The 26,924-nt window shown below is 41.8% G+C and overlaps 2 protein-coding genes across 3 annotated transcripts in view; both read left to right on the top strand.

The window, feature by feature from the left end:
* Window positions 1–8,246, top strand: part of GIGYF2 (GRB10 interacting GYF protein 2) — a 75,083-nt gene extending 66,837 nt beyond the window's left edge. Inside the window, 6 exon segments of the mRNA XM_033150017.1 lie at window positions 345–560; window positions 687–895; window positions 1,330–1,484; window positions 2,003–2,163; window positions 5,805–5,952; window positions 6,538–8,246. Of these exon segments, the coding sequence (XP_033005908.1) occupies window positions 345–560; window positions 687–895; window positions 1,330–1,484; window positions 2,003–2,163; window positions 5,805–5,952; window positions 6,538–6,605 (957 nt within the window). The 3' untranslated portion in view covers window positions 6,606–8,246.
* A 5,606-nt stretch (window positions 8,247–13,852) lies between these two features.
* SNORC (secondary ossification center associated regulator of chondrocyte maturation) lies at window positions 13,853–26,861 on the top strand. 2 transcript variants are annotated; one of them, XM_033150016.1, is made up of 3 exons: window positions 13,853–14,140; window positions 24,889–25,068; window positions 26,720–26,861. In XM_033150016.1, the coding sequence occupies exons 1-3, from the start codon at window positions 14,068–14,070 to the stop codon at window positions 26,827–26,829; spliced, it is 363 nt and encodes a 120-aa protein (XP_033005907.1). In that variant the 5' UTR covers window positions 13,853–14,067; the 3' UTR covers window positions 26,830–26,861. The 2 variants fall into 2 exon arrangements, with proteins under 2 accessions (XP_033005907.1, XP_033005905.1); XM_033150014.1 differs by having other exon boundaries at window positions 24,886–25,068.
* Window positions 26,862–26,924: the final 63 nt, after the last annotated feature.

Genomic DNA, 26,924 nt, shown 5'->3' with positions numbered 1-26,924 from the left:
TAGAAATGCTAATTCTACTGATTCTCTTTAAATGTAAAGCCTAAAATTAGATTCATTGCCCATCTAGTTTTAGTTAGGAATTTAAAAATAAGGGGATGGGTAGAAAAGTAATTTGTTCTATGAGTAATGTTTGCTTGACTGGAAAACAAAGCAGAATAGGAAAGTATTTGTGTCAAGGTGCACTTTCCAAGACCAGAGACTTTGATCAGTGTGTCTGAGGCAAAATTCAGTACCCTCAGTGAAACACATATCTATTCAGATTTATCCAGCTTTGAGGAAAATGTGTGGAAGATAATCATGTATACATTTAAGAACTGGAATGCCCTGCATTGACTGTTTTCCAGCAAAGGCGTCAGCAGCGTGAACTAATGAAAGCCCTCCAGCAGCAACAGCAACAGCAGCAACAGCAACAAAAACTGTCTGGCTGGGGAAATGTTGCCAAACCTGCCGGTACTACAAAATCCCTCTTGGAGATACAGCAGGAGGAGGCAAGGCAGATGCAGAAGCAGCAACAGCAGCAACACCAGCAACAGCAAAGCAGGTCCCGCAGCACCACTACAGTGAGTACAGCTCCTAATAATAATAATAATAATAATAATAATACTCTTGTTGAAGTCAAAACTTTATTTGTATTGCTTTTCCTCTATTGGTGATAATAAACAGTATCTCCATTACTGTTGTTCCAGCAACATTCTAATTTGCACACCAGCATTGGCAATTCAGTATGGGGCTCTCTAAACACGAATCCTAGCAGCCAGTGGGCATCAGACCTTGTCAGCAGCATTTGGAGCAATGCTGATACAAAAAACTCAAACATGGGATTCTGGGACGATGCAGTCAAAGAAGTTGGACCTCGTAACGCAACCAATAAAAACAAGAGCAATGCTAGCATCAGGTAGGAATTGGGATGCAGTGAGCTTCCCTTCAATTCATTGTAGAGGCTCAGCCTGTTGCAGGCCCTCTAAATTATTCTACTGTAGCCTTTGCCAACCTTGTGCCCTCCAGATGTCTTGGCTACATCATCCCTGACCATTGGCCTTGCTGACTGGGACAGATGGGAATTGTCATCCAAAACATCTGGAGTCTTGTGGATGGAACCTTTCCACCAAACCCTGCAGTGTGCTGTATCAGTACAGCCAGGATCTCTTATGGTTCCATTCCTTCTGTTTTCCGTTAGCTCCCATCTCAGTATATTTTCATATTTGTGATTTTGACATAAGACAGAAATGTTTGTGAAGCTGTTTGAATTTTCTAGTCTTATATACTTTGCATGTTTCTTCCTGGTAACCTGTGTCTCTTCCTCACACTCTGCCTTTTTGCCCGTCTTAGTAAATCTATAGGTGTTACAAGCAGGCAGAATAAGAAGGTGGAAGAAGAAGAAAAGTTGTTAAAGCTGTTCCAGGGGGTTAATAAAGCCCAGGATGGATTCACTCAATGGTGTGAACAAATGCTTCATGCACTCAACACAGCCAACAACTTGGATGGTAAGCAGTGAAAAAGGAGTGCGAAAATTTCAGTCTTACACACTGAGAAACTGTATCATAGCTGGACATTATCATGTGATGCATTACTGCACGTTGTCCAAAATTGTATTTAGAAGCATTAAGGAAGATGGGGTAATTGCAAAAGGTTTGGTATCCCCAGTATTCTTGGGAAATATTTAAAATTCCTGATTTTACATAGATCAGGGCTGATGCTACAGTTAATATTTTCTTTCCTGTTAAGTTGTACCATAAGGCATACACCATTGCTAAAAAGTTAGATTAAATAGGAAATGATCATTAGGAGTCCAGCAGAGACTGTTGTCTTAGTGAGGAAATTAATTTATCCCATATCTCAATGAATAAGGAGAAAGGGCTCTCTGTTTTCTTGCAGGTAAAGATAATACTGTATTACATAAAGTTTGTAAGGATATGATATTGAAAAGCTCTGGGGTTTTTTTTGCTTATGCACTTGTAGGCTTTGTAAGTATCTCGTGATTTGTCTTCCTTTCCGGCTGCAGTTCCCACGTTTGTATCCTTCTTGAAGGAAGTAGAATCTCCATACGAGGTCCATGATTACATCAGAGCCTACCTTGGAGATACCCCTGAAGCCAAGGAATTTGCCAAGCAGTTTCTTGAGCGCCGTGCCAAACAAAAAGCCAACCAACAGCGGCAGCAACAGGTTCGTGCTTCTGTCTTTGGAGAATATTTGCAAGCGAATTTCTGTGATTACTGGAGAAAACAGATCTGTCTCTCTGGTTGATGTAGAGTTTAGCAATCTGTTTTGAAATGAGGACAAGCTTGACTGTGGAATGGCTTACAACTGGGGCAGGGAACTCCTGGCTCATAGACTGGATGCATCCTAAAATACAAAATGCCCTTCCATGAAATGTTCTGGGCACTCCTGTTGAGAGGTTGTCATGTGTACTATCACTGTGACTGTTGTCTCTTTCTCACATGCTCTCTTCTCTCTCACTGCAACTTGACTGAATAGATTTCTTCTTCCAGTCCCTCCCATGTTCTGACCTGAATTTTAGAATCCCAGGAGCTATTCTAAGTACCTGGCTGAAAGCATGATTCAAAGCAAGGGATGGGGGAAGAGAGAGATCACTGAGTTGGGGGAAACTCCAGAAATGGCAGGATTTCCCCTAGGCATGGTACGCTGGGCAAAAACTTGCAGGGGAGGGGGCATGTTGTTTGACTGAGGTAAACTGCCCTCAAGTGTGCCTGAGAAAAACAAGTGGCACTGGCTGAATGACAAAACAGGCTGCTAAGAAGCTATTAGCTCTTCTTTTTGGATCCCTCCAATGAAACCTAAATTCAGCCGTGTAGTGGGGAAGATGACACAACCTTGATGGCAGAAAGTGAGAAGGAATTAAAGAATCTTTTAATGAGGGTGAAAGAGGAGAGCGCAAAATATGGTCTGAAGCTCAACATCAAAAAAACTAAGATCATGGCCGCTGGTCCCATCACCTCCTGGCAAATAGAAGGGGAAGAAATGGAGACACTGAGAGATTTTACTTTCTTGGGTTCCATGATCACTGCAGATAGTGACAGCAGCCATGAAATTAAAAGATGCCTGCTTCTTGAGAGAAAAGCCATGACAAACCTAGAAGCATCTTAAAAAGCAGAGACATCACCTTGCCAACAGGTCCGTATAGTTAAAGCTATGGTTTTCCCATTAGTGATGTATGGAAGTGAGAGCTGGACCATAAAGAAGGCTGATCGCCGAAGAATTAATGCTTTTGAATTATGGTGCTGGAGGAGACTCTTGAGAGTCCCGTGGACTGCAAAAAGATCAAACCTATCCATTCTTAAGGAAATCAGCCCTGAGTACTCACTGGAAGGACAGATCCTGAAGCTGAGGCTCCAATACTTTGGCCACCTCATGAGAAGAAAAGACTCCCTGGAAAAGACCCTGATGTTGGGAAAGATTGAGGGCACAAGGAGAAGGGAACGACAAGGGACGAGATGGTTGGACAGTGTTCTCGAAGCTACCAACATGAGTCTGACCAAACTGCGGGAGGCAGTGGAAGACAGAAGTGCCTGGCGTGCTCTGGTCCATGGGGTCACGAAGAGTTGGACACGAATAAACAACAACAAGTGGGAAAGAAGGAGAGAGGCAAAGAAGCACCTCTCAGGGCAGACTGATGCTCCAGATGGCCACTTCAAAATGTTAAGCAACCACCTCAGAAAGAACAGCTATCTAGTCATCAGGACAAAAACTCTCTTCCTATGACAGTGCACTCCTAGACAAGCTTACTTGCCTAGGATTGTGGCCTTAATGTTTATATACAATGCAATCCTAAGCATATTTATTTGAAAGCAAGTCCCCTTATGGTCAATTAAACTTACTGCCTAGTAAATGAGTGTAGCATAGGGCAGGGAGGGCAGTACAGGGAATGTGGGATGGGATGGAGTAAGGGGTGAGGTGGCATGGCAGAGAGAGGCAGAGAGAGAGATGTAATGCTGAAACTCCACTCAGTTGTTGGAATTAAAGGCTTTATTCCAAACTTCAATACAGTGTCCAAACATAAGTCAGTTTATGAGTTGCAAAGGCAGGAAGCACAGCAGAGTTCTAGACACATGGTTAGACTTAAGACATTGACCCAACAACTGAGATGCCCCTGAACTCTCCTTCTGAAGAGTGGGACAGGCACCTTCATTTGTGTGACCAATGTACCAAGGCTGGGAATGGGCATGCAAGCAAGCAATCCTCCAAGTGGGCTGAACGTGTGAAGTCTGTTTGTGCCAGCACAGTTGTCTCCATGTTCTTGGTTTATGGAAACAGAGATGATTCAGCCAATTCACCATCAGATGTGTTGCTCTGCACTGCCCCTGAAAGGGATGACTCTTCAGTGGTGTAATGTAAAATTTCCAGAAATTTTGAAGCTCGGAAAAACCTTGTGGTTTTTTTTTGGGGGGGGGGGGGGAACGGAAATTTTCAGAAAAATTGAAAAAAATGCTACATTAGCACTTCTTTTTTCCAGATTGAAAGTCATTCTGTTACTTTAGAAAGATAAAATATAAATATGGACAATTTTAATGGGCATAAAATTATCACAACTAGCATATTAAAAATATAGTGTATCCAAACAATTATTACAAACAGAATTTATTTTTAAAATAATATTTATTTGTATTTGTAACAAATGGAGCAACAATCTCCTGAACTGTTTACTAGTTTATGTGGAACAAAAAAAACCTCCACAAAACAATTTTTAAAAATCCAGAAGTAACAATTATTCATATTTCCTGTCCACAGTATTTTAAAAAAAAACATTCTCATAAAAAGAACTGAAGAAGGAAGTGGGACTAAGTTTCAATGAATGGGCATGAAATTTAATCAGAATCATTTTCTGAGCTGTAACTAAGTATATACTTTCAGCCCCTTTTTGTTGCTCTATATTTTCTTCCAGTGCTTTGAGGCCTAGTGAAGAGGAACAGACCCAATGCATACCACACACATGCAAAAACAACAGAACCCTTTTTCTTTTCTGGTGACAACAGCACCTCCTAAAGGAAGAAATGTATCTTGTTCTTGCATTGGAGAGTTCACTTTGTAACCTAGGACTTGCTTGTCCTCACAGAAATTAGAATAATCTGATACCATACATATTTTTTAGAAATGATTTATAAAATCTTTGAACCCCTTATCTTAAAATATTTTATTCATCATGTTAAAATAAAACATTCCATAATCTATTTTTTATTTTTTCAATTTTTCAGAAAAAAACAAAAAAGGCTTCAGGAAAAAAACGGGGGGAAACGGTTTTTCCCCAAATTTTTCCTTTTTTCTAGGACTTCACATCTCTAGTGGTGCCAGAGCCCTCATCAACCAGCCAAGACACTACACTTGGGGTGTCCAGTGGCACTGAAGTGGGGCATTCTCCTGCCAACCCACTTGGATCTCCTGGATCCTCATCACCACCTCTCAATCCACTAGTTCCACCCCCAGGATCAGACTGCATCAAATTCCCAATCTCTTTCCATTCCCCATCAGACCACTCCCTCTAAGACATCTCCAAGGGGTTTGTGACAAGGCCCTTCATAGAGAGAAGATTTCTCACCCCTTGCTTATTAGACAGCTATTGTGTTGTATGTGCAGCTGACCTTAAAATCTTCTGTAAGTAACATAGAATAGGGGTATGAGAGTGAGGGTGTGTTGAGGTAATTAACAGAGATATCAGCGAATGTGCTAAACAGAAAGGTTACTGATGTACTGCCTATGATTGGGACAGTGGCTCATTGTTATTTTTATACTCTTACTGAGTGCACAAGGCATGATTCCAGCTTGTAATACGTTATTTATTTGTGTTCCAGGATTCTGTGTGGGGGATGAACCACAGTTCACTGCATTCGGTCTTTCAGACAAATCAGAGCAACAACCAGCAATCCAACTTTGAGGCAGTGCAGAGTGGTAAAAAGAAGAAAAAACAAAAAATGGTTCGAGCAGATCCCAGCTTGTTAGGCAAGTTTTGTGGTACATTAAATAAATGCGGCAAGAGTCAGAAGGGGAAAATAAAAGCCAGGATTCCAGAATCAGGGATGGCTGCTGGGCGCTTTCTTCCCCTCTTGGAGCTGTAGCCAGATTTAGGTGTTGCCTGGACATCACCACTCCAGCTCTTACCTCTGCTTGCCCCATCATTAGTTAGTTCCATTCACACACAGATATGTGGGGGAAGACAGGCTAATAAGCGTTGAAGGTTTGTGCGTGTGTGTCAGGCTATTTTAATCTTGATTACTAGCCCTCCCCTTTGCTCGTTTCTCTCTTGTTTCTCAAATTGCTAGGAAATGGTTAGCAGATTTATAAAAGATTAAAAATTTCTTGAATATTTGTGTATAACTTGGGGGTTTATTGGTAAGATTACTTACTCATGCTTTTATTGTGTAAATATCCTTAAACCAGGAGCTGAAAGCACCAGAAAAAAATAGCTGGATTGATGGCAAGAGCTGCCTTCAATACTGTCTTTATTGTATATGGATTACTTTATGAAGACATGTAAGATCTGGGAATAAGCTGTGCACTAAGAAATCTATCTGTCTTGTTTTGCAGGTTTCTCTGTCAATGCCTCTTCAGAGCGGCTCAACATGGGAGAAATAGAGACTTTGGATGACTACTGAGTATATGCAACTCGCCTGGCTTTTCCTGTGTCCTGTTAACCATGCATTCTCCACTGCTGGACAGAGTCTTTTCTATCCACTGCAGTCACCTTTGCCTTGCAAATGGATCACAGAATCAAATCATCTCAGGCTATTTCTAGCCTCAACCAAGCCCTTTTCTGCCCAAGATTGCACAACCACCTTCATTTTTATCAGCCTCTGGTTCTCTCTTCTGGATAGGTGGGAAAGAAGATTTATATATGAGGCTGAGTGCGAATCACGGTGCTGTGATTTCTTCTCCCAAGCTATTTGTAAAGCCATTTGGAGGTCTACATATGGTAGCTTCCTTTCCTTCTCTTGTCATTCTCGTCACATTTAACTGGTGCAATCATAGTGGAGAGCTCATGGTTAACAGATGTAATTCAGAACCAAAATGCCATGCAGATACTGACTTCCATGCTCCATCAGGGCAAAAGATGCCTTCCGAACCAGGAAGTGCATTCATAACTGTAGAACTGGCAACAGCAGGGAATGGTGGTGGTGGGCAGCATTCAGCTTGGATTGGTTTGGCAATGCACATCCCTGCCAGCCCTTCTTCAGCACATTGAATTTGGAGGAGTTCAAGTCTGTCTTCATTGGGTGGTGATGTCAAAGATGCTGGAGTTCATGCTTCAGCACACTCCAGCCTTCCTGAACAATTGGGGACTCAAATTGTGGGAGGAGGCACACATCTTTTCCTTCAGGCTGATTTTCTCCTTTAATTATATTTCCTCCAAAGTGATTGGGCCAGTTATTTTGGACCCTTCTGCTGTGAATTTGTCTCGTTTCAGAGACGCATAGGATCTTTACCATATGTATCTTCACCAGTTGGTTTTTTTGTGGGAGTTGACACTACCTTTGGAACCTGAAACCGAGCCAGATTTCATCTGGTCACACGTGATGGTGGTTCAGAGTTTTGTAAGTTCTGCAGCAGCATTAACGCCAAGGAACAGGGAGCTGTCGTCTTGAAAGTGAAATAAATGAGGCAAGGAATCCGAGCATTGGCAGAGTCTCTTTATAAAAATCACATGGAGGGGGATAAAGCGAGGTGTGCTGGTTTTACTATATAGTACACTCTCCCATTACTTCCAATCCATTGTGCTTATATATTTATGTAATCCGCCTTTTCCATTCCTTACCCCAGAATGTTAAAAAGTCTGAAGTGGCCAGTGCACTTAGTTCTAAGCCCCCACCCTCCACGCTCCCACTTGCACAGGGCTGCAATGTGCCCACGGAAGTTGCGCTGCTGTATGAAGACCTTGGTCTGCCATCATCACCTGAAGAAGACAACTGAAGTTGCTCCAGAGCAGATTAATTTTGATTTTATTTCTTTTTATTTTCCTCTCTATTACCCCTTTCCCCCACCCCCACCCCCAACGTGTACAGTAACCCTTACAGAGACAGCTGCAGATTTGTATATAGTTTTTGCATCTGGTAGCTCAGTGAGGCTAGGTGCTGTCACAAATCTGGTCTCCTGATCTCCTTTGCTTTGTAAACTTACAAAGGGGGGAAGGGGGTAGTTAATGTTTACAGAACTTTAAATTCCCTCGGAACTCTTGCTAGTATGGGGGTAATAAAGAAGAAGAGAGAACTTAAATAAAACCTGGTTGTATTAATACCTGAGCACACATTGTTTGCTTTTGTCAAAGCCAGCTTTGGCACTCCTTTCCGGTGCTAAACTTGACCTGGAACTCTACCAGTGCCTGTTCCATCAAGTAACAATCAAGTACACAGGACATGGAGGGACAGCAGCTGCTTTATTTCATACCCCTGGAGGAATGTTGGTGGTTTTGCTACTTGATAATTTTAGAGGTGAAAATAAACATCAGTTAAGTTGAGATTGGAAATGTTCGACAAATCTTCACTCTTCCCTTCTTTCATCTGCAGACACATACCCATTCATGTTCTTGTGTTGTTTATGCAAGAGGACTAAGCCTGGCTAGTTCTTTTTTAAGCTGTAAACATGTAAAAAAAAAAAAACATTAATAAGCCCACTGTGAACAAAACAGCAAGTACTATACCAACCCCAACATTTTTTATTTTTTTGCAAACCAAAGCAATGGTTCTGTAACCCAAGCCGAGAATACACTGGCCTTTAGGGACAGAGGGGATTTTATGTGGCTCTTAAATATAGACATAGGCAGCTTGTTTCACATTTTCCCAAGAATAGTTTTCATTGCTTCTTTTGTGTTTTCAAAATAATTACACTGAAATGTGACAATGGGGTAAAGGAAATGATCAGTGAACCAAACCAAATGAAATTGATCAACACCTAAGTGCCAGGCTTCCTACAAAATAGTTTAGATTTCTCACATCTGTATATTTTTCTTCTCTTCCCCTCCAGTGTTTATAAGTTTATAACAATATCTGTCTTGGTCATCTATTTCTTAGAAAACCATTGAAGTGTACCTTATTTTGTTACATACCTAAGAACATGGCCCTGCTCTAGTAGCCACATTTTGTTTACTTGGTTTTGGGCCGTAGAAGAATTTAAAATTCATGCTAAATCAAATTTATTCTAGTAAAACTTCGCAGCAGGGTGGGAGATTGAAGGTAAGAACACAAATGTGCCTTATTTCAAGACCTTTTTCGTACATAAAGCACCCTGTAATGTAAATGCATGGACATGTAGTAAGTTGTTTGTGTGAGCAGCTTCTCACGGGATTTGAGCAGATTTTAAACACCCAGAGCAGCCCTTCCTTTCAGGGTATCTACAGTGACATGGTTAAAACCAACCAAATATTGTCAGCTGCTTATGCAAGTGCCTTAGCATGCTGAGCTGAGCTTTGTACATATAGTTGTATTACAGGCGATTCCCTCCTAGGTCTTAACATTGAGGAATTGAACTCAACAATTTTGTAGGGTTGCTATTGCTCACACACTTGCACAGCTTCTGCCATGATGGAATGGTATCACAATATATGAATAGCTTTTTCAGAAGTATCATTTTGCTGTAAAAAGAGGAAAAGAATGGTCTGTGTCACATTTGTTGACATTTTAGAAAGGATGGGTATGTGGTGATTTTGTTTGCTGATGGTGTACGTTGGTCTGGAGTCAATCAGTTACCAGGTGGTAATTTACCACAATGTGAATAAAATCACTTGGGAGGCAAGGTATCATGGTTTCAGATGACCATTTGCCTTTCAATAATTTTAAGCATAATGATGCTTTTTTAAGTGCATTGTTTTGTCACTTAGCACTTTCTCAAGCAAAACTTGTAAGCTGCTTTGAGTACACATTAATGTAAAAAAACAGGGGGGTATAGATTATATAAAACCCCAGTGTACATGTAGCCACTTGGAACACTTTGTATTGTCTTGTCCAATGGTGGTGTTGGTCGGAATTGTACTGTATTTCTGTCCCTGAAATCCGTGGAAACGGGAATGACAAGTTTCTCCTCACCATTTGAGAGGACAGTGCAGCTTACTGTTGGTCATATGCACAATCTAGGCAAATGGTTGTCTGTGCCCACCCATCTATAGTGGAATGCCTGTGTTAAAGATTTGCTTAATGGTAACTTAATGCAACGGTGTTGTGCATGGTAACAGCTTCATAAGTCAAGGCATTCTTACTGTGCTGCCAAGTGGTGGGGAAAACCTTGCCACTCCCCTGCTGCCTTGAATTTCAGATTAGGTTCAGAAATTCAAGATTATCCTCACTACTTTGCAGGGCAGTGTTGGCTGGCTTACCACATGGTTTTGTCCAAAGGGTAAGATAATAATAAAAAAGCACTTCAAAATTTTTGTTTAAAATACCATGGTATGTGCAGATGTGACCATTTGACAAGGCAATACAGACTACCAAATACAACACGGTCTTGCCAAAGTGGCTCCATACACAAAATGGAAAGCTATAATTTGGCAAATGACCATCCGTGTTTGCATTAATAGTTCTGTTTGTTCCCACTGTGCTTTCAAACTGTTGTGTGCATTGGAAAGGGATAATGGTATTCCTGTGAAATACATAAGAGTAAAATGAGGTGCAACTAGATACTATTTAATCTCAGGATTTAAGAAAACCATATTCCTGTTAATTTGGCCTGCAAAATTAATGGAAAACATTTTCACAGTCTGCAAAATTCTATTTTGTAGCATAGCTCAGAAAAGCCATCCCAAAAGTTAATGTGACACAGTGCAAAGTATTCTGATTGACAGACGCAGTGCACATAATTATCCTGTCAGAAAATAAGTTTTGATTGATGGAAAGAACCATAGACCAGTGTTTTTCAACCACTGTTCCGCGGCACACTAGTGTGCCGCGAGATGTTGCCTGGTGTGCCGTGGGGAAAATTGAAAAATTCCCTCGCGGGGGCTTGGGAACCGCCACCTTTTTGGGGTCTTCTGTCCCAGTTTGAGGCGGCGGCAGCGGAGGCGGCAGAGTCAGCTTCTTGAAATCCCCCATTCCTTCACAGCTCTCCTTCGCGGGATCCGCCATTTTAGCGGGCCCGGTTCTCAAAGCGTCCCCCCGCGGAAACCACCGCCGTCACACTTTGGTTCCGGGAAGGGAGTCACCGTCTTCGAGGGCTCGGCCTTTGCACGCGCCCTCCCGCGGGGGTAAGTGGGTCCCGAGTTTATATGTTCGCGTGTGTGCCTGTGCGCGCGCTCTGCTACCTAAAGGCTGGAAATCCACATGGCATTTTTATTATTACAAGCGAGGGGGAGAGAAGAATGGAGGGTCGGGAGCGATATGCCTCTGGATGCCAGCTGCTAGGAGAGAGCGCCGCCGCCTCACTCAGGTCGCCCTTGTGGGCTACCCTCGGGGGCACCCGGCTCACCGGTGGCTTTTGACTTGAATCAACAGGGCTCCTTGCTGTTCTTGCGGAGGGCTCCTGGTGGTGGGCATCCCGGTCAAACCCGTTTCCTTGCATGGCAGGGGTCAGACTAGATGGCCCCTCCGTCAGGACCCCTTCCAACTCTGCTGTTCTATGATATGGAGGGTGGTCACCTGAGAGACTGAGAAGGGCGCGGAAGGCTTTCCTGGCTGCCTTTGAAAGACCGTGTGTCTCTCTCTCTGTGTGTCTGTACAGGAAACCTGTGCACCCTTTGCCTGAGTGGAAATTTATTGGGCACGCTCAAACGACCTCTCCTTTTCACCTGGAGTAGCTCCCACAATGGGGCAGGTTTGCTTCACTTTGCAGGTGTTGTTGATTTTGTTTGAACCCTCAACGTTCTTGCAGCCTGCCTCTGTACTAGAAAGTCAGCCCACTTTCCCTCTGAGCCTCCTTTAGTATGTGTTGTTCAACTGTCACTAAAATGAGGACACAACTTTTGCAATACAGGGGCACGGTGAATACTTGCAGTGTGCAGATACCTACTTACCTGCTCTCATATGTGAAGCAGTTCTTAAAACGACTTGCCTTTAGCACATATGTATCTGAATAAAGAAGCACCCTGCTGCAGCACAGCAACATTTTCACATGTAAATGTGCCAGTGAGGAGAATCTGTGCCCCCACCTACTCCTTTTGTCTGGTGTTCCCCAGGCAAACAATCTAAACCAGGGGTCCCCACCATTTTGGGGCCTGGGGACACATTTGGAAATCTAAGAAGTGGTAATGAGCATGTTATAAGAACTTAATGTCTCAAATATATAAATAAAATGTACAAGGTAAACACGTACACAAATATATAAACCACATGTCTGGAAAAGTACAGGAAGACAGTCCTGAAACCATTTTGACTCTCCCAAACTGACCAAATGTTTCTCTGCGAGGAGGGAGAAAATGGAAAAACCTCCCCAAGTAATTATAAAATACTTTCTTTGTGTTTATTTGATTCCTATTCAAGAGAATTACTTTATATATAGTTAATATAGACACAGAGTTAATTTTTTTAACATTTTCTAATGGCGGTGTGCCTCGTGATTTTTTTCATGAAACAAGTGTGCCTTTGCCCAAAAAAGGTTGAAAAACACTGCCATAGACATCTGTCACCTTCCAAAAAATCTGCCAGTCACACTATTCCTTCATTGTACTGCAATGTGCAACTTTTATTACAATCCAATACTTGATCATGAAACAAACTGCACAATTTGGGTTTAATATAATAGTGCTGTCGCTTCAAAAGGGGCTGACAGCCTCTTAAAGAACAAGATGGAACTCTATATATCACCAGTGAGTTTGTAGTAAATATAAATAATGAAGTAAATATTGACTTTTCTAAAAGCTATCAGATGTTGTTTTCCATCTACAAAGATACCTCTAAACAATAGTTTAGAACCAATCTATGTTTTCACAACTACAGCTGGTAAAGTTATAATGTTGTAGATTGGTTCTTGATTTCTCTCTTTCTCCATCCCCTTTTTCAAAAATGAAAACTTGACTACAGTTGCCCCAGGAAAGAAAACCATTTGAATCGTTGGCTTGTTTTTCCAGTAAAATGGGCTGAGCAAAGATGTTTATGTTCCAGTTTGAATGTAAACTTTAGGACAAACTTGTTCGTTGCTGCTAAGAATTTCAAAGTGCCCAACTACTGGAAAATATTATTGGATGCTTTCAGATCACATGTATACTGGGCACTGTAGCTATTCATCCCGAAGTGGTTTGTCTGTGGAAATGTCCCCACCCCACCCCCGTCTCTTTATTTTAAGTGTTCATTCAATAAGAAATACTTATATCAGTAGTGCTTAACTTCAAAGTGAATGTGTGTGATCATTAGCCTATCAGTATCTCAAAGCAACAGTGAGTGATCTCTGAAATGTTCAAGTCTTTGTACAAATCTTTCCATGTCTCTGGCTGAAGAAACTGTTCAGTTGTTTGAACTAAGATGAAACCTTTACAGAAACCTGCATCAGAGGAGAGTTAAATCAATTGGGATTTCATAAAATGCAGCAAATATCAGTTGTTTTCACCCCAGTTTGCCATGAGAGTGTGTTAGTGTTCAGTTGGACAGTTCTGATAACCCAAACGGTTCTGTGGTCATCATTATTCCCCAGTTAAATGTTGGGCTGAATACTTGCAGGATGTATGCTACAGCTTATCCAAATATGTGTCTACTTCGGGTTTAGCATTTTTAATGAATGCTGTTATTCACCACTGTCCTTAACATATGGTGATGTTAGATGTGTACGCCAGTTGTTAGAAACCCGGTGCAGTCCTTGGCGCCTTTTGGGTTTTGCAGCTAACTGCCAGAGGGTGTGGGCTTTGCTCTGGTGGGGAGGGTTGGTTTCCAAGGACCAACGGTAGAATTTGGGGTGGGGTGGGGGGTGGAAGACAACATGGGTGGAGCTGCCTTCTGGCATGAAGAGGTAGGTCTGTCTGAATCTGTGTGTGTGAATGAGCTGAACCTCTGCAGAGTATTTGCAATTCTCTGTGTCGTATACACATGTGAAAAGGCTTGTGAGCGAATTGGACAAGGTTTTCATTAGCTCCAGGAAAAGTTTCTTCCTCATTAAAGGCTTCAGAGAGTCTGAGCATTCCCAAAGACATATTACTTCCCGAAGGAGGCAATGCCCCACACCAAGGTCCTTCGTCTCATCCTGCTGACACTGTCTGGAGTTCTGGTCCCTTTTGTGGAAACAGGTAAGTTGGAATTCTTCTTTCCAAATTACCATTGCAGCCCTGACCTCTTTACTTGTTTCCTCACTTCTCCCAAGCATCTTGTGTTCCTTCTCCAGTAAAACAAAGTGGAATTCAATTGGAGTATTGATCGTTAGTGCTGAGTAAGAGAAGTATCTAAAATCTAGGCAAAACTGAGGCTATGGGTAGCATTTTATGAACTGAGGAGTAGGTTTCAGTGAGTTCATGTGCACCTGGAAAAACATTGGTGCCCTAAAACCTTGAAGAGTTGTCAGCAGCAAAGTTAGGCTTGAATTATCATTTTTAGGACTGTATATCTTGTGCTGGCACCATACAAATGTGGAATTTGGCATTGTATATATAATTAAGCACCATGAGAATTATGTTTGTTTGTTTTTTAAGGAAGTTTTTAGTCCTGTCTCTGAAGATAATTGTATGGGAATACTGTACTGGTGAACTCTCTAGGCAAGTGGCAGAATAAGAGATTCAGTGGCCCAGAAGACAGGTTTTAGTGTCTTTTCCAAGTCTTTATCCCTACCCTTGATTCGTAGAAGAAATTATGTGAAGTAGGCAAACATCACAAGATGCATATATACAAGATGCATCACACACCACTTGCATCATACATAAACTGTAGGGCATCATTTTTCTTTGTGCTGAATTTGAGCCATCAGTATAAAATTTTAATTATTAAACACAGAGAGAGATAGTGTGTGTACACAAGTCCTAATCAGTGTGCTCCCTTTGGCAAGATCCACATGTGCCTGTTTGTTCAATGCTGAGAATACCAGTGGAATTCAGTGTCAGAAAAACATTTATGCAAAATACGATTTTAAAAGTGTAAGCTTAAAAGTAACCTAACTGCAATTCCCCAATCCCTTTTAAAAACACTCTTGGATTGGGCAATCTGTTTGTGTGACAACTGAATAAAATGGGTGGTTAACTTGTGGCCCTAAAGTTGGTTTTGATTACAACTCCTGTCTTATCTGACCATTGGCCTTGCTGGCTGCAGGTGATGGGAGCCATGGTCCAACAATATCTGGAAGGCCCCAGATTGGACCCCTGGAGCAGGACAAAGCCATATGTGTGATAATAAGGTACCTGGGATCCTTTAACTGGATTGTTAAAAGAAATTGGACCTCTTTTGAGTCAAAAGCAGCTACCACTGCCCACAGCAAGGGCCCATGCATCCTTGCTATTGAGGGGGATTTTTGTACAAATGCTGCTAATAATGTTGTTTCAAGGCTCATAGACTGCAATCCTATATCCCTTACCTGGAAGGAAGTTCCATTGAATAGGACTTACTTCTGAGTAGACATGCATGCCTAGGATTCCACCATTAGCTTGCTCATTACAAACTTCGAAAGTTCTTTGCCCAGTGAAGGGGCAGAAAACTTCTCAACCTTTGCAGTACATTTTAGACAGTCGTGGAACACACAAGCCATACAAAAGCTACACAGGGCTTGTTAGAAGCTTGTGGTGTTTCACTTAAAAATATAAATGGTAACATAATACTAATGAGTTTCCAAAGCCTTAATGTGAAGCCATTATCAATATGTTCATTCTATCTTTGTTGCATTTGGATTGACACTACTGGAGCTATAAAGCTGCTTAATTCCTGACCATGAGCATTAGTGGCAATGCTTTGTCTTTGGTAGGTTGCATCAAAGGTGTCAATATACCGTATATTTTGCTAACTAACAGCAGGGAAGATGAGATGATACCCCCATCTTGGACTTGGCACAAACAACATTGCCTCTTTAGGAACATCATCAGTACCCCTTCATACAATAAAATATATTGTTTTAATGTGTGAGGACTCTTCGCTTCCAGAAGCAGCAGAAAAAGTCATCTGCTTATGAGACCAAAAAGGGTATTATATTTTTACCATAAAATGTGAGTCCTGGCTTTCATAGATGGTAGAAGAATCCCATACATGATAAATCTCTTAATCATTTTCTCTACAGTGTGTTGCAGTATTTTAATTGCATTGGTTTTCCTTATTGGAACTTGGCAGAATGGTTGCAACAACATTGTTTGATGCTGCCACATTGCATTTCTTTGTCTCCATAGTACTGATAATATTTGGAAGTGTTGACCAAGGGACTTGCTATTGATTTTAGCATTTTCATTTTGCTTTAAAGTGCAGTTTATTTCTTGGTTTAGCTCTGCATCCAGCAATGAGCCTTTCAGCACAGGCAATCCCTTAACTTTTCTTTACACAGTCATCTTTGTGTTCTTCTTCTTCTTCTTCTTCTTCTTCTTCTTCTTCTTCTTCTTCTTCTTCTTCTTCTTCTTCTTCTTTTCTCTCTCTCTCTCTCTCTTTTCATATTGTTGGTACATCCCTTGATGTCTTATCCCTGCATTTTTCAACACTTGACTCACAGCTGTATGTATGAGCTGACCGTTGGAAGTGCTTTGTGCTGGAGGAGATAATTAATTTCTCTGTTGTATTTTATCTGATTGCTCAGTCATTCATCATTTGAATATTGTATTTCTGATGTAATGAACAGGCATCAAGGAACCTGCCCTTTTTTTCTTTTATCCAGGATGAAACTTCTGCCTTATAAGTTTGCAGATGAGCTCAAATTTGAATCCCAGTCTGATGCCTGCTTGCTAAATAAATAAATAACCCACCCTTCATCAAAAGATCTCAAGGCAGTTAATGCATTGGACTGTTTAGATTTCCCTATTACCTTAAAACTGCCTTAGAACATAAATAGCATTTTAAAAGGTAATGGGTGAAATGCAGGTAAAATTCCATTTTTTATTTACTTTGATCATTTTTATCCTGTCTTTAAAAAGCTAAACAGGGTGACTTAGAAGGTCAACATATAATATTTATTACTTATAATTGTAAAGCATTTTTACCTCGCTCTTCTTAGGGTACAAAAAAAGAGCCAGTCTCTGCCCCCAGGCTTCCAATTTTAAAAGATGTGACACAAAAGGAAAAAGGATTGGGGAGGGAGAAGCAAACGGGCACTAGATCTTGGTTACAAGGCAAGAACATATGGACTTGCTGCTGTTGGCTGCTCACAGTTGTGCAACAGGTCTTTGTGGACCTCCCAAAAAAACAGCTTTCCAACCCAACGTTCTCTTTTTCACAAGGCAGTTGGTTCCGATGGCCTCTGAAAGAGGAGGAGCAGTGAATGAACATACTATAATATGGTTGTATCTTTTCTGTGAAGCATACCAGATAAAAGCTGCAAAATCTAAAAGTGACATATGTGTTGGATATCACACTCTGAAAGAAGATTCATTTTTATTCCCATTGTGCCTTTTGGAGGTTGTTTTTAAATTTGCCTTTCAATGTACAAGTCAGGACGAAAACTCCTTGCCATGTGTCCCAACGAAATGATGAAAGGGGTACAGCCAGTCCCCTTGTGTGCTTAGCTATATACATAGCCCTGGCCTTTTTTTGTAAACAAGTTTATTTAGCATCCAGAGCAACCATGGTGCTTTGTGTAGACCCATGCTTGAGCTTGTACCATCACAGACTTCCCTTTGTGCCTCTGAAGAAGGGCTTCTTTCATCCACACACTGGCCACATGCCCACTGGGGCTACCTGAGTCCGTACAGCCCACTCTTGGTCTCTGAGAGCACTTATGGGTCCCTGCTTTTCTGTGCTGGCGCCTCTGGCTTTCCACAACAGCAACCTCCAAAGTGAGCAGGGAGATACTGATCTCAGCCCCCAAGTACTACTGATGTTTTAAATCTTTAGTAGCTGAGAATCAACCCAAGCGATTAGTCCCTGACCACCTTCACCTCACAACTATCCATGTGGAAAGAACAGTCAAAACCCCTCAGTCTTCCTGCAAACCTTCTTGAAAGTGATGGAATCAGGAGTCCATGCAGATGTTTCTCTTCATATATACACAGCATAGAATCAATCAGTTTTTTCTGCTGCAGATGGAGGCTTCCGTTTCTTGATTTGAACCAAGGCTAACACTGATTATTTGAACTCTGCATATGGATCATGTTTAAATCAGGCCACTTGCAAGACAGCAGTGGAGCTTGGTTTCAAGCTTTCCGGGACGTTAATGTTTGCAAGAGCAGGGACAAGATGGCCTGAGACAACTCTGCACTGTCATATTGCCTGCTAATGCCCCAGTTAAAATAGCCATGCTGGCTTTTTCACTCATCCCAGTACAAATGGATGATGGACTAGTGGCTGTGGAGATAGGATGCGCTTTGGAAGAGGAGTTGATTTCTCCAGAGGAGCTGCTGCAAAGTGATCCTCATTTTAAAAAAAATAGCCTATAACTAATCCAGAGAAAGAAGTGAGGTGAAAATAAAACATATCTGAGCCACAGTGGTTCTCTAAGCATGTGTTCTCAGACATTTTATTTTCCCCTTTGTTCATGTGTCAAGATGGAATAAATGATTCATTGGTATGTTGCAGCACCCCCATTTTTGACTAAAATATGTCAGTTTGTTCAGAGGCATCCTCATTTTCAGAGACTACTTGTACCATGGTTGGTTTGAAACTGATACCTATGGGGACTACTGTGGTGTTTTCTCAGCAGAGTATATATTACATAACCTGGACCTTTTAGCACTTTGTTCGCTTTGCCAGCATTATTAAATTGTCATCCCAGTTTTAAGTTTCTTTGACAAGCTACATTAACTTAGATCAGTGTTTGAGGCTTGTGGCAAGTTTCAAATTAAAGGGAGATTATAACAACTCTAATTAAACACCAATCCCTGTTGATCAGGAAGTCTTTGAGAGAGTGTGGGTTCTTGCTTATCCCAACCACTCTGTTACTTTTAAATTATGTGGGATATAATTTCTTCCTGGGTGCAATTTGAGTTGGAAATGTCATCTTTTGGTGGGCTTTGGCCATTTTTAACAAAAACATATTTTTTTCAGACTTTAGGCACAAATTCTATGTTCCTATCCTGTGCTTATAAATGCCAATCACAGCACTTCACAAAGCACAGGGCAAGATGAGGCGATGGTAGAGAGAAGAGATTGGTTGTTTAAGATCAGAGAGTTGATGCTAACATGCTGCCTAAACTGCAAGTAGACCACCTGTTGTTGCAGTTGTCGCTTGTTAGTAGCACTTTGGTTGAAGGAAAATTATATTCACAGCATTCAAATTGGAAAACGTCAACTGATGAAGATGGGAAACAGGCCTGGCCTTGGGCTTTGAACAGCAGCAGCTTGATCTATAGGAGAAATCACAAGTCAAAACTTTTCACAGCACTGTGATTTAAGCATTGTTACATTTGAAAGTCTACAAATTAAAGGCCACATTCACAGCAAACATTTAAAGCACTATGATACCAATTTAAACAGTCATGGCTTCTCCCCCAAAGGATTCTGGGAGCTGTAGCTTTTGAAAGGTGCTGAATGTTGTTAAGAGACCCCTGTTTCCTTCACAGAGTTACAATTTGCAGAGTGATTTAACAATTAAGCCCTCTTCCCAGGGAACTCTGGGAATTGTAGCTCTGTGAGGGGTGTAGATGACTCCTAACAATCAATTTGCTGACCAATTTGTTTTCAATCCAGGAAAATCAATGTACAACTATTACAAATTTGAGCAAAACTATTGCTATAATTGACAAGGGAGGAAAGCACAGGCATTCCAGCTGCTTTCCCCTCCTTTGGTCATTGGAGCATGCAGTGAAGGGATGCAAGCAGGATATGAGTACTTTAGCAAACTGGGCAGATCACTCAAAGGGAGGAGTCAGATTGCTACTTCCTAAGCAAGTGGGTATAATTTTTATTTAATGAAACACCCTGACAATTCTGGAGAGGATTATGAATATCTCAAGCCCCCAACCTCAGACTACAGTTGTTTGTTCTCAAGGGAAGGGCATTTTGTCAGTACTGTAATAGGCTTTAGCTCAGGTTCTTCATTGGCCTTTGGCTGCCAACCAGGCTAAATTCAAGGTTCTGGTTTTGGTGTATGAGGCTTGGGACTAGGGTTAATGAAAGATCATTTCACTTCTTATAAACCCAATCAAACACTGAATTCTGCAACTGGGGGCATCCTGCAGCTACCATTTTAGCAGGAGATCTGCCCCACACAATGTAAAGAATCAGGCCTTAAGTGTTGTGGCACCTACCTTTTGGAATTCCTTCTCCTTAAATATTAGACAGGTACTGTCTCTTCAACAGTACAGTCTACAGCTGCATTGCAATGTCTTTATCAGGTGTTTGTTGCCTCCATGGGCTCCTTTGGAAGGAAAGGCAGGAAATTTAGGCTGAGGGACGCGGGTGGCGCTGTGGGTTAAACTACAGGGCCTAGGGCTTGCCGATCAGAAAGTCGGTGGTTCAAATCCCCGCGACAGGGTGAGCTTCCATTGCTTGATCCCTGCTCCTGCCAACCTAGCAGTTCGAAAGCACAAAGTGCAAGTACATAAATAGGTACTGCTCCGGCAGGAAGGTAAACGGCGTTTCCGTGCGCTACTCTGGTTCACTAGAAGGGGCTTAGTCATGCTGGCCACATGACTTGGAAGTTGTACGCCGGCTGCCTCGGCCAATAAAGCGAGATGAGCACCACAACCCCAGAGTCATCTGCGACTGGACCTAACGGTTAGGGGTACCTTTACCTTTACCTTTTACCTCAGGGTAACTGCAGCAGTGGCCTGGCAAGCATCTTTATACTACCAATTTGCCTGAAACCAGCTGTTGCTTGCTTTGGGTGAAGATTTTTTAGCCAAGGCACTTGAGGCTTCAGCTCCAACCTGTTGCTCCTGAGTGAGTTAAAGTTTATCTTGAATGAAACCGATAACAGGAGCCTTGAATAAAATGCTAGGACTGTTTGGATGCTTAAGTAGACAGTTGATACTGTGTTTTAAAGAATATGAATCTTCATTACCAAAAATTATGCCAATATATTAGTCACGGGGCAAGTAAATATAAGGCAAATCATGTCATATGACTGGGATTGAAGGAAACATTGCTAGGAACATCCTTAAAGTGAATGTTATGTTCTATACAGCACAGAGAGATAATATACAACATAGAGAGAAGCTATGTCAGATTTTTTAAATGAAAGTTTTCTAATAAAGCAGAGAAAATATTTCAAGCAAATACCCTACTTTAAGGAAAACCTAGCTTGGATGTCTTTCCTTGGCAATGAGAACTTATCTCCAACCTATGGCAGAATCTGAAAAAACATAGGTGTTAACAAGATTTAATCATCAAAACCTTTAAGCAAGTTACATAGAACAATATAAAAAACACATTAAAATACTGATAAAATCAGATGTTTAAAACAAACTGCTCTAAGAATTTTCAAAACATAACATCAGCATTTTTAAAAAAGCATAAGATAAAATGCCATGTAAAAATTACACACCTGGGTAGGTTTGCTTGAACAAAAAAGTTTTTAGCAGGCACTGAAAGCATTACAGTGAAGACATCTGCCTAATATTAACTGATCATGAGTTTCAGAGTGCAGGGGCTGCCACACTGAAGGACTAATTCCTTGCATGTGCAGAACAAACATTATGTGGCACTGGCAAAAGTGGCAGTTCCACAGATCAAAGCAGTCAATCAGACATGTGAGGTAAGGCGATCCTTCACCAGGTTGTAAAAAATGGCACCTTTCCAAATGTGAGTACTGTATATTACTCACTTTAAGAACCAAGTTAACAGGCATTTTACATCATTTGTGGTAGGATTTGATTTTGTTAACTAGCTGGAGGATTATTGCCTAAGGCACAGGGAAGGGAACCTCCCCTCTCCCAAGGGCTGTATCTTTGAGGTAATCAGATTTACATCGCTTGGCAGTGCCAAAGTGGTTGAAGTCATAGGTGTTGTGGGCTGAGCCAAAGTGGGCGGGGTTTGTGCAGTGGGTGGAGTTTTGAAACTAGGCTGAGGGACACACAAAATGAGACCGAGAGCCGCATGTGCTCCTTGGAGCACAGTTTCCTCACCTCAGTCTAGCGTTATTACAGATGCTGCACAACACATGGCTTCAGTAACCTTAATACTTGTTTGTGAGGGGAACTATGAAGAAACTTTATCCACGAGATTTTAGAGATGACTTTTTTTTTCTTTCTTTCATGTGTTGTGATTTTTGTCTCCACAGCAGTTTATTCATTAAGGTGTGAGGCACAATCTAGAAGGGGCCAGCATTAGTTTGCAGGCCGACTCGTGGCTGTCAGTTTGGCCAGTTGCTGACCACAGCTTTATTTATACTCAGTGGTGTGCATGTTTTTCCCTACTAAGCAAGGTAGGTTACAGATGGAATTTCAGCACGATCCAAATGCCACTGGTATAATTCACACTTATTGACTATGTGGTGCACCAAATCGGACTGTCCTGTTGGCAGACTAAATGACCCCTTTATGAGGATCACTAAGGCAGCAATCCATGCAAGCCTATGCTATCAACCCTGACCGGTTAGCCCTCTACTTGAGAGTCTTCGAGCAGCAATGCTGTGGACTGAAGCTTTTCCACACATGAAGACTGAGTGTCCTACCTATGGCTTTTTTCCAGCCAAAGCTCAGGTGGGTGCCATTGCCATTCTAAGAGAACAAAAGATAAGTTAATGGTGAGCTTTGGAACCTCTTTTTCTAGAAAAATAGCACTGGTCCTATCACTGATAAGTCTTTTTATCTACTAGCCTGAAGTGAGACTTACCCTGATCCCACTTTTCTTATAGAGTGTTGTGCATTTTTGTTTCGTTTTTTTAAAGCAAAACTTCTGTACATTCTTTGTCTACTGGCAAACTACTGCAACCTTTGGCCCTCAGCTATATTTCCCCTCAGGCCAGGGGATCATCTTATGCGATTAGATAGCTTTGAATGTTTTGCTCCACATTTTCAGTTTGGTGTGACATTTCCAGTGGTTTTGACAGAGCCCTGCAGAATGTCTCCGGTTCTTGCTGGGGCCTCTGCCTCGTCCTGCTCAGACAAAATGAGCATTGATTGCTGCCTTCTGGGTCCAGCCACATATAAACAGAAAGGGCCTTTTGAGTTCCTCCAGAGCCCGCTTAGGGGGAAAAAAACAGGACATGAATGGCAACATCAAAGAAAATGTAGTTTTCTTGGAATCTCACCTGAGAAGGCATCTGAGGGGCACCGTCAGGGGAGGGTCTGGGTTCCTGTCTATCCTGGTTCCAGGGCTGTGTGTCCTGCCTGTGAAAGTCCTGGCAGGGAAAGTCTGCCGGGAGAGTGAGAAGCTAACATTGTGGGCAGGGAGAAGATTGCCAACAACGCAAAGGCTCCATTAATCCTGCAACTGTGCTCAGTGCTTGGCCTCTCCTTGGACTCACCAGATGTTTAAAATATTTGCAAGCTTTTTTCAATCTGTAAATTCTTCAGTGGGCAGAAGCCTCCAAGAGCAAAAATCAAAAGAAGAATTGGTTGTATTGTATCGTCTAAACTTGAGAAGCTAAGGTAATCAGAGCCAGGCTCTAGATTGCAAATAGGCCTTGCATGGAAAGACTGGGCCCAGTTTCTCAAGTCATTTGCCGTGAAAAAAGTTGTGACAAATATGCCCCCTCCCTGTGGAAAAACACATTTGCCACCAATCAAAGGTGTATTTCAAGCCCTCCAGTTCCATCTAGATTTCCAAGGACTCATGCAAGACATTGAACAGTTGAGCCTAAACAGCACAACCATAAAATGAGCCACGGGGGTGTGGGGCAACCTGCAGCCCCCAACCTAAGTTTAGGTAGCCTGCAAAACTACCTGAAGCTGTACCCTTTTCTATCCAATCCTATTTCCTTATTTCCTGTTTATTGCAGCCTTATTTTTCCTAGCTTTTAAAAACTTTGTGGGCATAGCATGATATGTCATGGTAGAAGACGTTTTAGGATTATGGTTCTTAAGTGTTTCTAGTGACCAGTAAATGGACCACTTGGGGTTCCTTTTATCCCTTAAAAAGATGGTTTGAATTTTTAAAGTATATGAATACTGTGTACTCCCCTCTTCAGCTTTGCCATGCTTATTTCTCCATTTTTCCACTTAAGCAAAAAGCAAACACAAGTACAACAAGGTTCCCCCCCCCCAACATGTATGGGTAAGATTATCATGCTAATACATAATAAAAATTTCTTTCCAGTAGCACCTTAGAGACCAACTAAGTTTGTTCTTGGTATGAGCTTTCGTATGCATGCACACTTCTTCAGATATGCTAATACATATTTTTGTAATTGAAAGGCAGAGCATGAAACCACATGAACTGCTGTAACTGACTGTGCCCAAATGGCAAGCCTTGTGGGGCCAATTTTGGTCAAACTGTCAATACAGCAAACAGAAGGAAGATGGGCAGAGATGATGAAAAGTTTAGAATAAATATTTCAAAGCACCATTAGGTGTGGCTGGAGGTTGCAGGCTCAGAACCAAGGGAGAACTGAACAGCTCTGACGACTTTATCCAGCAGAGGGCAATGCAACCCATTCTTTTGCTACCACTTATTAAGATGTACTTGTTATTGCCTAGGGAAAGAGGAAGCCTTAATGAGCCTTTCAGCATCCCAGTGTTAATTAATTTATTTATTTTACAAACCTAATTATATACCACTGTTCATTAAAAAAATTATCACAGGGTTTTTTGGGGTTTTTTTTTACAATAATTGTGCATAAATCCATATTAAATAGTTAAAATCAGAAATTGACTGTTATGGAAAGATAAAGCCTGCATAAGTCTAATGGAATAGAATAGCTTTCAGCTAGTGTTCAAAATTTGAAATAGGGTTCCTGTTGAATCTCTAGTGCCAGAATTTAAGAGGCTGTGGTCAGGATAGTCTGAAATGATTAACTGGGCTTTTGTGTGTGTTGTTCTAGCAGAATACCCCCAAGGGCCTCTCCCAACGCTATGGAATGACCCACCAGAGCTGCCATCAGGAGGAGGGCCCTCAGAGACCACCACCACAGCCCGCTTCTCCGACTCTCCAGGATTCCCACCTTACACTTCTGATTATGAACCAGAGGACACAACCCATCTGCACCAACTGGATAATGGGAACGGTACATGTTATTGGGGATGGGGTGCTAAACAACACGGCTTTGGGTGGGGGGGCACTGTATCAGCTCACAAAAATTTGTTATGTTGGGATGGCTGTATTGGCAGCCATCGTTTCCTTCTAAATGAAACAAATTTTAACACAATTTTGGAAGAGTAGCAAAATGTCTCATGAAATACTGCAATGGATGACTAAAACAACAACAACCACTAGCAGTTTTGCATTGCTCTGTAAAGGAGAAATACAAACAAAACAGATTTCCATTTTATTGATGCACCATAAACAATACCATTCCTTTGGCATTTAAGAAATTCATCTTCTCCAAAGATAAAAAGGTAAAGGACCCTGGATGGTTAAGTCCAGTCAAAGGTGACTATGGGGTGTGGCATTAATCTCGCTTTTCATACCAAAGGAGCCAGACCAGTGTTTGTCCACAGACAAACGCCAGCTCCCTTGGGATGACCACAGACAAATGCTTGGTCATGTGGCCAGCGTGACTGAACCACTACTGGTGCATGGAGGACTGTGACGAGTGCCAGAGTGCGTGAAAACAGTTTACCTTCCTGCTGCAGCAATACCTATTTATCTACTTGCACTGGTATGCCTTTGAACTGCTAGGTTGTCAGAAGCTGGGACAGAGCAACAGGAGCTTACCCCGTGTCAGTGAAGGAACTTCTCTGACATCCCGTTGTGCAGATTCGAACTGCCAACCTTCCAATTGGCAAGCCCAAGAGACATGGGGTGCCAATGCTAGATCATAGTTTATCCTTCATGTGCAAAAATCTCAGCCTCGGGTTCTTCTTTCACCTCCTCTGGCTCAGCCACTTTAAATGACTCACACTTACTCACTATATCTAAACCCAGCCAAACTGTGGTTCGTGTTAACTATAGCATAAGGAAACAAGCAATCTAAAGCTGACACTACTTTTATTTATTATTTTTTATTAAATTTGTATACTGCCCTCCATCTGAAGATCTCGGGGCGATTCACAGCAGAAAAATTACAGGATAAAACCAAAAAATGCATGATAAAAGCCAGAACATTGACAAAAGAAAAAATCTGGCTTAGTATTTTGGATTTTTCTGAATAAATCATGTAAGATCCTTGATAAATGGAGAAAACAAAACACATACAACCCCAGCGATCTGCTGCATATCTGCCTTAAATTCTTAAAACTCCTGGTGTAACTAGGGATCTATTGTTCACTCCTGCTTGCAACCAAAATTAAATCTGTTTCTTCTGTAGATGTAAAGAATGACACAACAGAGCCATTTCTTTACCTTCCCCAAGGAATGTCAGTGCAGCATTCTAGTCTCGGACTTTCTCCCTCAACCAGCAATTGAGAGTATGCATGATGTCAGCAAATGCGTCAAGAAGGGGAAGAGCCATATATGGCCCCTTATCCTTATACTCTGACCTAGATTGGCCCACCCGCTAACCACTGGCTTAGGGGATCTAGCACATGGGCTTTATACACAGCATTACTTAAGAGAATGATCCAGTACAATCCAGTGTTGTTTTCCTGGTGCTGTACTTGTTAGCAAAGATGTATGCTGGGAGGAAAGACTGTGTATTTCCTGCACATGTTTTGCAGAGGCACTTTTCTGTTCTCCTGAACCTGTCTGCTTTCCCCCCTCCTCTTTGTCACCTGCAGGGTCTCTGGGTCCTGGAGCCATTGGTGCCATAGTGATCGCTGCTCTGCTGGGCACATCTGTGATTGTGGCCCTGATCGTCATCACCCTGCGAAAGTTTTCTGCTTCCTGAAATCAATAAAAAAGGTTCTTTTTCCTAATATACACCTGTCTGAGCCCTTTCCTTCTTCTGCACTTACTGCTTTCTGTCTGTGAAAAGGGAAAAAA

The sequence above is a fragment of the Lacerta agilis genome, chromosome 5, assembly GCF_009819535.1.
Source record: "Lacerta agilis isolate rLacAgi1 chromosome 5, rLacAgi1.pri, whole genome shotgun sequence".
In the NCBI taxonomy this organism is placed as follows: domain Eukaryota; kingdom Metazoa; phylum Chordata; class Lepidosauria; order Squamata; family Lacertidae; genus Lacerta; species Lacerta agilis.
This window is presented reverse-complemented; position numbering and strand designations above follow the sequence as displayed.